Source organism: Aspergillus bombycis (assembly GCF_001792695.1).
Source record: "Aspergillus bombycis strain NRRL26010 chromosome Unknown contig00042, whole genome shotgun sequence".
NCBI classification, from domain to species: domain Eukaryota; kingdom Fungi; phylum Ascomycota; class Eurotiomycetes; order Eurotiales; family Aspergillaceae; genus Aspergillus; species Aspergillus bombycis.
The window spans coordinates 115151-127351 of record NW_019170044.1 but is presented as its reverse complement, the minus strand read 5'-3'; the positions used below and the strand labels follow the sequence as shown (position 1 = coordinate 127351).

At 47.9% G+C, this 12201-nt stretch overlaps 3 protein-coding genes across 3 annotated transcripts; all 3 read left to right on the top strand.

The window, feature by feature from the left end:
• Positions 1-1333: 1333 nt before the first annotated feature.
• Positions 1334-2733, top strand: ABOM_006342 (basic helix-loop-helix domain-containing protein; the record flags this gene model as incomplete). The annotated part of the gene is made up of 2 exons (XM_022533471.1): positions 1334-1397; positions 1457-2733. The coding sequence occupies 2 exons, from the start codon at positions 1334-1336 to the stop codon at positions 2731-2733; spliced, it is 1341 nt and encodes a 446-aa protein (XP_022389134.1).
• A 735-nt stretch (positions 2734-3468) lies between these two features.
• Positions 3469-4481, top strand: ABOM_006341 (uncharacterized protein; the record flags this gene model as incomplete). Its single annotated transcript, XM_022533470.1, has 5 exons — positions 3469-3725; positions 3816-3900; positions 3951-4115; positions 4170-4274; positions 4329-4481. The coding sequence occupies 5 exons, from the start codon at positions 3469-3471 to the stop codon at positions 4479-4481; spliced, it is 765 nt and encodes a 254-aa protein (XP_022389135.1).
• Positions 4482-5617: 1136 nt separating this feature from the next.
• acuM (gluconeogenesis transcription factor RDS2) lies at positions 5618-11887 on the top strand (the record flags this gene model as incomplete). Its single annotated transcript, XM_022533469.1, has 15 exons — positions 5618-5831; positions 6399-6581; positions 6643-7400; positions 7466-7507; positions 9448-9535; positions 9593-9644; positions 9696-9731; positions 9777-10002; positions 10052-10179; positions 10225-10370; positions 10419-10697; positions 10758-10894; positions 10951-11043; positions 11148-11435; positions 11510-11887. The coding sequence occupies 15 exons, from the start codon at positions 5618-5620 to the stop codon at positions 11885-11887; spliced, it is 3048 nt and encodes a 1015-aa protein (XP_022389196.1).
• Positions 11888-12201: the final 314 nt, after the last annotated feature.

Below are 12201 nucleotides of genomic sequence, written 5' to 3'. Positions count from 1 at the left end.
AAGCATGGGCAGTGGGACACACCTTTCAAATCAGGTGTACCTCCTCCTTACGGAGAGCTTAACATGGGATCGTTGGGTCAATCCAGATCTCTTTGAGGCAACAATAATCGACGGAGACCACGTAAATTGGACGAGATTACGGAAATACAAGATGGGAAAGCTAGCACAAACACCTGCTGTGGCAGCAGCTCGAATAATTCCTACCTGATACCGGTCTATTGGCAGCGTTGGTGTGACCTAGCGTGGAGCCGTGCAACGTAATCTTGAACCTCGGTCCTTGAGGGCCTCCAAAGCACGTCTGTTAAGGCTGGTTCAGGGGTAAGACTAAACCCTTGGTGGCCGATCCTCCATCTGTCAGCCGCAAAATTGAGTGGTACGTGAATCGTCCCGCGGGATAAACCCCGTGGGCCTCCGGGCCGTACGGAGTACACTGGGTTGTGGGCCGAAGAAAACGGAACGAGGAAAAGAGAGAGGATGAACAATACACCTCCCCTCCCCCCAAAAAAAATAAGAAACTAATATATACAAAGTTTCTTCCGATTAAGAATGCGAAGATAAAGGGGAGCTGAGAGGGAGGGGTCTGCAAGGTGTTATATTGGCCTGAGTTATGGACCAGGAGGAAGGGTAGTAGTAGAATGAGGGAAAGAGAGACAGCAGAGTCGCCGACAACAGACAATTCATGCAGGACATGGATTTGAGACCCTCTTCTAGCGGGATTGGGAAATAGGACCGAGCGTCACAATACCCCGGTATTACGGAAAGTCGAACCACTCTGATGGACGACAGTGGGGTATTTTTGGTATGGTTTTTACGTCACGCGACCTTTCTTTCTGTTCGAGCGCGAGAATTTTTGCATGTGATCGAGTCGAAAAGACCGACGGTTTCCATTCCAATGCTACTGACTGCTCTCTCCACCATCGCATATCCCCAGACTACTAACTAACCCTTTTCTCCCTCTTTCCCATATGATATCAATGCGGGGGCCTTTTTCCTACCAGGCCAACCTTGTCGTCGTCTAATGCTGCTGCTCTGTATTGTGTTCGATTAATATCTACACTCTCAACTCATATCTATCTGCGGTTCGGGTTTTCCAACTAAAAAGGCTCTTGCTCGTACGTCCAGGACAAAACGAACCCGTGGACTCCACTTATCTATACCCTTATATGACCCCGGATTTTGAGGGTACGAGTCCAGACCATTGGCCGATCAAGGCATGCTCACGTTGCTCTCTCGACGTCGCTCTCAACGATAGAGTAGCGACACAAGCGAAAACCACTACCCCTCCACATTCCACCCTGTCGTTCCTTTCCCTTTCGCCCTCTTTCCCATAAAAATGAATATGAACGCCCCCCAGGCTCGCAGCGGACGGGATAGCCCTCAGCCGGGACCGTTTGGCTGTATGTATAACCGAATTTTGACACATGAAGACCTCAGTCTAATCGTATTTACTCTGCAGATTCCTTCCTATCGCCTATGGATACTCCTTACGAACCGGCACCTGCGCCTCCTCCCGGGCCAGCTCTTCTTGATGATAATGAGTCTAATATGCTTGATAATTTTTTCACGACCATGAATTCCAACCATTTCACGAACGACTTCTGGCTACAGGGCCAGCAGAATAAGTCACTTGGGCCAACAAACTTTGAGTGGTCAGATGAACTACCTCCGACATTCGAAGGCTCCACAACCTCTCTCTCACAACCCTCACTTCCTCACCGCGGCCTTGATAAATCTGGGATGGACATTTTACCTAACCATTCGAATTCGGATATTTTTGCGGCTGCTTCCATGCTCTATCAAAACGGCATGAATGGGACAGGACTCGTTTCTCCTTTTGCACATCACCCGTTCCCCTCTTTCTCGGAGATGGACTACAATAATGCCCGTATGAATGGTCGCGTAAAGCCCCAACAGCCACAACCAGTGTCATCCAAACAATCGAATACGTTCACTGGTGCTCGTACACCGATGGCCTATCACACGTCGGAAATGCTCTTCGATGTACGAGATCCAATATCGCCAGAGCAACAGGCCACTGCCAAAGTACGGCCCCTTCATTGGGGGTCTGATATCAGCTTTATGGACCAAGGATATGTGGCGCCACCTGATCAGCCAAACGTAGAAGAACAGACGCAAGAGTTGCTTCGCCATCTTGAGTCTCTCGAGCCTCAAAGCAGTGCTGCCAATACTCGCGCACCAAGCCCGGAACGTATCACCGGCCACCACAGTGCTCACTGGGCAGGACCGGATGCGACCGGGCCACTCAGTGACTTACGTAGGGAATACAGGGATAGCATGGAAAATTTGTCGCAGCCTAAGAAACGGCAAAGGACCTTGATCAAGGAAGAAGAAGACGAGAACTCAGAGGATGATACGAAACCGAGGTCAAGAAGATCCAAGAGTACGAGCTATGGCAAGAATCGGCGGATGTCAACTGAGACCATCCGAAAATCTAAAGTCCAACAAGGTGCCAAGCCCACAAGAGAGAATCTCACGGAGGAGCAAAAACGGAGCAATCACATTCTGTCGGAGCAAAAGCGCAGAAACTTGATCAGGCAGGGGTTCGATGATTTGTGCACCCTTGTACCTGGGCTGAAGGGTGGGGGCTTCAGCAAAAGTGCCATGCTCACGCAAGCTGCAGACTGGCTAGAGGAGATACTCCGTGGGAATGAGATTCTAAAGGCGCAGCTGGCTGACATGAAAGCCATGAATGGCTTAGTTATGCCTCGATAACGCGTATGCTGGTTATGCAACCATGACATATCCTTTCCTCTGTCTACCCTGTTAAACACTTTTTTTTTGGGCACAGGCAGTTTCACCAAGTTCTCTGAGCTGAAGCGATTAGCGAGTTAGGTGGTGTACATTGTGAAAGTTTGATTCACCGGGCGTTTATTCTCGACGATCATGATCTATCCCTAAGATATCTATGTGTTCTCTTTCCCTCCCGTTCTTTCAATGTCTGTCTCATTGTTGCTACGATGTGCCTCATGCCTTATAATACCCTTGATTGTTCAGGCCTAAGAGCCGAGCCTTATGTTTTGTGTCTTGTATGCATAATAGGAAGCTGATATATATATTCGGCTACAGAGAATGCATGCCCTTGCATTTGGGCACGGGTATCAAATGTGTATTTATATGTAAAGGCTTTCACAAACAAAAAAAAAAAGCTTTCCAAGTCCTTATCCCAAGCAAAACAATTAAGAGAATCATCGCCCGGGCAGCATTTATCGGAGGATGCGTCACGATAGTTCCAAACGTACCTGCAGCGGGAGTGCTCCACGGGGCGCTTAAACGAGTTTAGCGTCATTCTGTTTCTATGGCATGTGACGCTGCAACAAGATCAACAATCCCCGTTGATGTTGACATCGATCCCCATTACTACGTACAATAGCTTCGTACCTTTTCCTTATCATCACTCACTTTGAGCCTCATTCAAGGGTCTCTAGCTCCTTGATCGATCAAGTCGCAATGCCTCCGAAACGAAAGAGCCCCGGTGAGGGGCATGACCAAGACAACACGCGCAGGAAGCGATTTGCTTATCTGAAGCCCCAAGTTCGTCGGGTCTCTGAACGAACGATCAAATCTAAATGGTCCACACTCCCAGAGCCAATGCAAGAGAAGATTCGCGATATGTTTCGAGCCCTCGAGCGCCCGGTCATAATGCGTCAACAGAGTGAGCGAAAGCGCATTGAAGCGCAAGCAGCTGTTCAGGCCGTAGTGAAGAAGTATGCATCTCGGATCTTCCTATGTTTTCTAATTTTATTCGTTCTGTTCCTGGTAGAAAAAGGATCTAACTTTCAAAATTTTCTCTCAAGCCTCGGAAAGCGCCTACCTAGAATGCCATTTCCACCCGTGACGAAGGATTCGGTTTTCGAATACGAGGCTGCACTCAAAGAACATGTACGAAGCGTCCTCGACTGCTTGCACAAACTGATACTGATACTTGACAGTGTTCCCTGGAGGCGAGCCTGGCTACCGTCATGGACAGCACTGATCTCTTGAAAGCCGAAATCGAAAAGGAAGAGGCATTACTTGCGAAGGAAACGAAGCAATTGCAGGAAATGGAGAAGAATGCTAAGCGGGCGGAAGCAGAACGGAAGAGGCAACTGAAAAATGTAAGCTGTCTGTGTTGCTCTGAAGCCGCAGAATTCGTTCCTGACTTTTGAAAGGAACATCCCGTACTTCGGCAGCTCAGCGTTCCTGGCCAACAGAGCCAGGATCACACTCAGCTCGTAATCTCTGGCGAAAACGATTTGCAAACTACGTTTGATGAGGTAATTATCCGACCTCCTTCCACTGCCGGGCTGTCACTAACGTGCTTTCTTCAGCTCGAAACCGACCCCGAGGTCGCGGGCTTGTTAAAGCAGCTGAATGGGCATCTCAAATCCATGCAGGGTAATACAGCCCCTCTGACAGGCTTAAGTGAGGCGATTACACGGTCCCAGACAGCTTTGAGCCTGACTTGCCGACCTGAAGATTGACCATTTCAACTTTGGCCTGCATTGGGATTTCATCAAACTTGATATCGGATTACTTCAGCCACGGCTAAGTCTAAGGCAAGCTAGCCTCTCATTCCGTCGAAACCTTCCTGTCCGTATTGCAGATTCATGACTGCGACGGCTTGACTCAGGGGATAGACCTTTGAACGATTGGCTGATTCCTGAAGAGCCATTTCAGTACTACGCATGTGATGGGCGTACTGTTCTCTTCGGCTTGGCTATGTGAGCATGCTATAAAAACGCCACCAACAGTGCGCTTAAGAACCTGCCATCATACGGTTCGGGTCCCTAATATTTACACAGAACGCATGGTTCGATGGTGGTTGGAAAAAGTCTTAATCTCATAGGGAGATTAGTCAGGGAACTTGGCCTTGTCTAGATCATGGGAGTCAATTTGGCGCACTATGACGAAGTGGCTGTGCGCCGAAGCATAGACTCGTACTAGTAGTACTACTGGTACTACTAGTAGTAGGTACAGAGGAACTCCCGATGTGGGGGTCTGAGCATATGTTTACATTAGATGTGATATGTTTGTTTCCGGTGCAGGTAGAATGATAAATCTTGGAGTATATGAGAACGTTCCGATTCTGGAATAGTAAGAAGCGCAGTTGGCATGTAATTTCAATCCAACCTGGAGGATAAGATCCATGGATGAAAAATATTCTAGCCGAGGTACGAATGTGTCGCATATGGCCCTGCAGAACAGCTGGGTTGTCAAATATCAAGAGTTGGGGTTCCGAGGGAGAGTTGGGGAGGTTGAGGAAATGTATTGGCGTCAAGAGAATGCATCGGGACATCTTGGGGTGTTTCCCGCAGCTGAAATGCGGAGGAGCTCGGGAAAAGATACAGCCCGGTTGGGAGTCCCGCACACCAGCGGGGAAACCTTGAGAGTCGATCGCAATCGTCGTTCGCCCCGTATCATCATACCATACATACATACTTTGGCGCCGCGACAGACACCCCAGGATTACTTTTCTACAATGCATTTGAGCTTTCTCAGTCTATGAGCGTTAGTTGATGTCTGCAAGTTCCCACCGGACTCTTATCTGTGTCCCCCAGTCGATAGCGACAACGAAACAGCCGTGACTCTGCGCAACCGCTTTTGCGCCCAGTGATCAATGACCGAGAAAAACGCTGCGCAAACGGGCACGAGACCCGAACAACCCGGCAATGGTACCTTAGGGAATCTCAAGAACAATATGGCCGAGGGAGACGCTGTCAAACAGGACTCAAGCGCCAAAGACAACTCGCGAAATTCTCCAGCGTCCAAAGGTGAAAACGCTGCCGCGGGGACTCACGCCAGCCCCAAGAAGCGTCGCAAGGTTAATCATGGTAAGCAAACAACCTCGCCATGCATTTGTACAAGGATATTAGCAGCGGATCCTCTCACACTCCCCTTGCCGTTCCCGCGGGCATCAAGTCCACGACGCTAATCCTGTTGCCACTCTTTTAGCATGCGTCTACTGTCGGCGATCGGTAAGCCTTTTTCTCTTGACGCCCCTTTCAGCAATACTCGTCGTCTGTCCGGACATCCCATTTGCTTCCCCCATTGCAAAATCAAAGCAAGGAGTAAAAAACAAAAAAAAGAAAAGAAAAGGAAAGGAAAAATCCTCGAAATTCATCTGCTGACGAAAGGGCAATTCTTCACGTGGTACAGCATATGACTTGCGATTCGGTACGACTTTTCCTGAACTTTATCATCACAGCTCACCCTTGTGAAACCCATTACGGTTGCCTTCCACGAGAGTACTTGCTGACACTTGTTTTCTTTTCTTTCCCTTTGGAAAATAAAGGAGCGGCCGTGTACACGATGTATAAAGCGCAATATTGGCCACCTGTGCCATGACGAACCTAGAGAGCCTTCAAAGCGAGCTCGGAGTGAACACGAACATTCTGTAGCAGATGACGAAAGTGTGCAGAACAATGACTTTTCGAACGTCCTTCAAAGTATGACTAGCAATGTCGATGTCCCGGATGCTGCCGGCCAGCAAATCCTCCCTAATGGGCTTCCATCGTCGTCTGTGCAGCACGGCAGCCTCTCCTCCTCTTCAGGCCCAGGCCCCGGCGCAACTTCCCAGCCACGTAAGTCTCCAAGTAGGTAAACGTTCTCCTTAAGGTTGCTGCTGACTCCCACCCCATCAAGTTCTCGGTTACAATGATTGGCTCGGTGGTCAAAGCCAATTCCAGGATATGCACACTTTTCATCCTTCGTACATGTTCAATGCTCCGGAGGTCACAAACGAGTATAACCTTCTTGGTGACTTCCTGAGTAACAGCCTCTTGGATGACGGATCTATGTTCCAGAACGATGATCTGCAGGGGATTTATTCTGACCCGACGTTGATCAGTTCGATGACAACACTCGGTGGGGGACCTAACGCGGCGCTACTCCAGCAATCACAACCGCCACATTTGGCCCAGAGCCAACCATCTCAGGGCGATTCACTCCAGGGTCCGACCAGTGGAGCGGTAAATGATAAAGCGCGTGAAACGTATTACATGACGGCAGCAGATCCCTCCGGGTCTGACCCACCGGAAGAGCGAATGAATAAACTTCTCAAGGCTAAATACGATGCCGGCCTTCTCAGACCATTTAACTATGTAAAGGGCTACGCCAGGTTAAACCAATATATGGAAAAGAATCTACAGCAAGCCTCGCGCCAGAAGATTCTCCGACAACTCGATAAATTCAGGCCCAAGTTTCGGGAGAGAATGCAGAGTCTGACGGATATCGAACTCATCCTTGTGGAGATGTGGTTTGAGCGGAGTTTGATGGAATACGATCGTGTCTTCGCTAGTATGGCGATTCCCGCTTGCTGCTGGAGACGTACGGGTGAGATCTTTCGAGGCAACAAGGAGATGGCAGAATTGATCGGAGTCCCAATCGAAAGTCTAAGAGACGTAAGTGCAGTGATGGTGGTATTGGTCTTCTTGAAGGAATAAGCTGACCCGTCCTCGTGCACTAGGGCAAGCTAGCCATTCATGAAATTATTGTGGAAGATCAGCTTGTGAGCTACTGGGAGAAATTTGGAGCAATTGCTTTTGACAATACACAAAAGGCAATGCTCACAAGCTGCACACTGAAAAGTCCTGACTCTAACGCTTCTGGCGATGGGATCCCCTGCTGCTTTTCATTCACAATACGGAGAGACCCGCACAATATGTAAGTGAATCTTATGCCGCTGTAGTTCCCCTATCTGATTTGCAACTTAGCCCATCTCTTATTGTTGGGAATTTCTTGCCATCTCAACGAAAGAGTAAATGAATACACGCTTCGTTTCCTTGTCTCGATTTGCTATCGGCGTCCGGCTGTTCGGGTTTTTATTGATTGGGAATGGACATCCTTGGCACATACGTCCACCTAAGCGCTTTAGCAGCTGAACGCGCTGAAATGTTATGCTCATCTCGTACATTTCATTAAAATTGTACCATACTTCACTCTTTTCTCCCTAACACTCATAACGGGAGCAACAATGGGTTGGGGTTTGCTTGCCTGAATTTGATACCTGAATAACGTGATGGAACCCGAGTTAGTCTCATCATGTGGATGGCCTTCCGAAAAGAAAGATCTTCTGAAATTGTAGGGTGTAATATAATCCGACTGGTCAGAGCCACAGAAGGCCTCTTGTTATTAGCTCTCGGGCGGAAATATCCATTTTTCGTTCTATAAACCATCTTAATTGACATTTAGACACGCAAGATCATCTACTACAAGAACTAGACAACCAAAATCGAGGACATGGCGACAACGTCAAGCAGTGCTGAAGTCAAAGCCGAAACGATATTAGGTGAGCGGCCTTGGGAGTGCTTCTTTCACTGATTGCTCATCCTGGCCGATTCCAAAGAGTTTGCCGAGAAAATACTCCAACACATGCAGAGCAATACTAATGAGGGTGCGATCCCAATGAGCGATGTATTCCACTCACTCGATGAACATCTTGGCCGCCTCCCTCTACTCACGTCTCCCCCGATTGCTATCCGTCGCCAATTAGCCGCCATTGGAGCAAGGTTGTGGAATATATCTGCCCAGATGATATCGATCTTTGGAAACGTTACTCATTACAAAGGTATGAGAGATATGTCTACATTAGCGACACCATCTGACTCGTTATAGTGAGCGCCTTTGCGTTATTCATGCTTGATTGCGCTGCGCCAAGTCACGGCTCAGGTAAATTGATACATGATGTGTTGCTGATTTCTGGAGGGCACATTCTCATGAAAAAATATAGGAAGCCAGAGAGTGTTAGAAGCAGCATTGAAGATTGTCCAAAGTTGCACAGGTACTCCCCTGTTGTATTTCCGTCTTTCAGCCAGATGTTGATCAATGGGGCTAGAGCATGGGATTATCGAACTAAGCCAAAAGATCGTCGAGATAGTAGCTGTACGCTTGGACAAACTTGAGAGATCGACAGATAGCTCGGATAAGGCACAAATAGTATCAGCTACGGCGGGGTATTACATAGTTCGAGTCAAGTTGGTAAATATGCGAGCCTTGAGCGACGATATTCAGCGCTGACATGCTGAGACAAGGCATGGCTGCAAGGGAGGCCCGATATAGCAGACCATTTATTTTCGAAGATACCGGCAATAGTTACTGCACATGACCAGAGACGTGTTCTTGAGTTATGCTACAAGATCGGAAATTTTGCTCTCGATGACCGCCACTATGATAATGCAGCGAAATGGTTAGAGAGGGCCTTATCAGCTTGGGAACTTTACAACAGTAATATGGCGCCGGATGTTGGGAACGATGCACTGCCCATTTTACACGCATCTAGTAGGGTCCAGCCAGGTTGATGCCCCATGTAAGAGTTAACGTAGCGTAGTTCGAGCAAACCTTCACCTCAAGAGTCCACTCGCTAAGGACCGTCTCGAGAAAGCCCTCGACCTTATTGAAAAGGCAAGGAATTGACAGTTATCTGATCATTGGTTCTGACCATGCTTATAGAGATATCCCCACACGTTTGCCGTCAAGGCGCTTCAGCTTGAAATTCTAAGCAGAGAGGGACACTCGAATGGCAACAAGTATCTTCAAAGTGAGTGAACACGGAATATAAATAATATATATTTTAATGCTCATGACCAGCTTCAAGTAATACGAGATATGCTTGATATACTGAATCCCAACGAGACAGAGTTGAAAATGTATGTGACACCCCGTGGCTTATGGCATGAAATCATCTAACAAACGCACAGAGTGGTGTTCTTTCTCCAGAAAGCTCGAGATCACGAGTGAGTAACCACTAAACTATGACTTCATAAGCTGATAGAGAGCAGGACCAGTTTCTATGTGCAAGGACTACAGCGGCTTTTGGTCGAAAAGCTTGCTAATTCCGATCAACAAGAGTGGACTGAGCGGATCTTCATTCTCTTGGTCTGGACACTGACAAATAATCGTTTTCATATGCAGAACAGTAGCAGTATTCTGTGTGATACGATGAAAAGGATGGCCAAGTGTGGTCGAAGTCTCTTGAGCGAGGACGCAACAAATGCTTGTCTGATTGTAATGGCCCTATGTGCTGTGGGGTCCAAGTCACTGACATGAGTTACAGCTCATATGGAAATATGTCGATGTAGTGTCATCTGAAGGCAATCTTCCCGTTGCAGAACACTGGTGCTCCTTCGTACTAGAAGAATCGATGTTTCAAATTTCATCGGAAAATAGAGCGATTTTCATCAGGTAAGATATGATCAATATGACGCCTGGCAGGTTAACAGGGAGTAGAAGATATATAGCCTTCGCATCGGATAATTCAAATGCGTGCGCGGCGTACAAGCTGTTTGGCAATATGCCAAATGAGTATAGGAAATGTCCTTCAGCACTATACTTGATATACAAAGCGGCGTTGAATGATAGAGACTTCAGTCAGGGTAGGAAACGGACATTCTCCGTATATACCGTGTCTAACTATGACCAAGGGCACTCTTATCTCCATTCGCTCTGTCAACTGGGCGCAACTGGCAGAACATACCTCTTGCCATGTGCAGCAGAAGCCCTTCGATCTGGGCAAACACTGTTGGCAGCTGAATGTCTCCGGCATGTACTAGATAATTTAGATGACAGCTTCCTGGAAGGAAAGTACATTGCAAGCCTCTTCATAGCTGCAGGCTGCCTGGTCTCTGCACAATTAGGGGAAACGGGAAAGGTGAAAGAGGATGATGAGCTTTTAGCTCAGGTCATACGTGTACTCGAAGCAGGTGCGTCGTGAACTAGAGAGCCACAGCACTTAATGCTAAGTATTCAAACCCGGGAAATAGCATACAAAAGTGGACAAAACACCGTGTTTTCGGACGTTGAACTTGAGTGGCTTTCGCAGAGGAGCTACAACATCGCTGTTCAGGCACGCTCGTGCGATTCCAGGCTAGTAGTACAGCTACTGGACCTCTCGATACAGGTGTGTTACTGCTGCTCGGTTAAACTCGTTGTGAGTTGCTGACATTGGGTTCCCAGTTCACAGCCTTGCAGAGGAAGACTCCAACATGCGAGAAGCAGTCCAATCTTTGGCAACATTATCTGCACTGCGATATCATCAAGGCTTTTAGAGTCATCACAGAGGCTCGAAAGGAGACGGAGACCAGTTTGAAGGCTTGCTTGACCCTATTTCCTATTTACCAAGCAATTTTCTTCTAGAGGCTAATTGAAAGTAGCAACAACACTATGAAAATGCCCACAAATTTGCCCAGCACTGCCGAACTTATATTCAAAGCCGACCACACCCGGAGAATACGACTGATGAAAACAGTGAATGGCTCCAAAAGTATCGAAGGATCTTGTCAATTGACCTAGAGTGCACTTTATTCTTCAACCAATGGGATTGTGTGCCGTCCATTATTGAGGAGTCGAAGACCCTAATCGATGGTGAACTCAGTTCGATATTTCTTGATTGTGTCCTTCGTTGCGGAGCTTCAGTAACACATATCGCCAAGGCTGTTGAGGTATTTGTCCATTAGACAATACTGCAAACTCTACCAGCTATGATACAGGAGCTAACAGAATATTTCCTCTTAAGACAATCGTACTGGTCCTCCGCACCAATGCGTCCCCGTACCTAGAGGCCGCAACAGCCCGGGCCGTTCTTCCCCGCTACATCCATACCTTCTTCCAACTGTCCTTGGACGCATCAGAATACTGTCTCGCTGAGTCGGCCCTTGATCAGGCTTTGGCTTCAGCTTGTGACCTTTGCGGTACGGCCTTGTGCTACCCAAGCGATGAGATTCAGTGGATGGCGACGGTGGCATTTAATCGAGCGGTGGATCTCTATTTACTTTCTGAAAGCGGCGAATGCCAGCGGTGGGCAGGGAAGGCCATCAAACTGGCCGATCTGGGCGAGAAGGACTGTAGGATGTTGGGGAAGCTATTGAGAGAGAAACTTCAGAAATTGTCCTAGTATATTGTATTTTCTGTGGACTAAGCCTCCACCAATATCGACCACAAATGGTACCCACAATGGGCATAATGTACGGGAGATGGTTGCAAGTGCTGTGAGACTATGAGGTCCCGATTAAGGAAGGATAAGATGCTTTTGCAACAACCCATCGAGGGAGATGACCAGCGCTACGTATTCAGGGTCACCAGAATCTGAAGGCTGAACCTGACATACCCAGAAGGGAGGTCTAGAACAGAGGCAAGGTTTTCACCAGGGTGGCAGATAGTTGGACCTTTACCCACAGTTTTCGGATCTTGCACGAACTCCGTCGCACA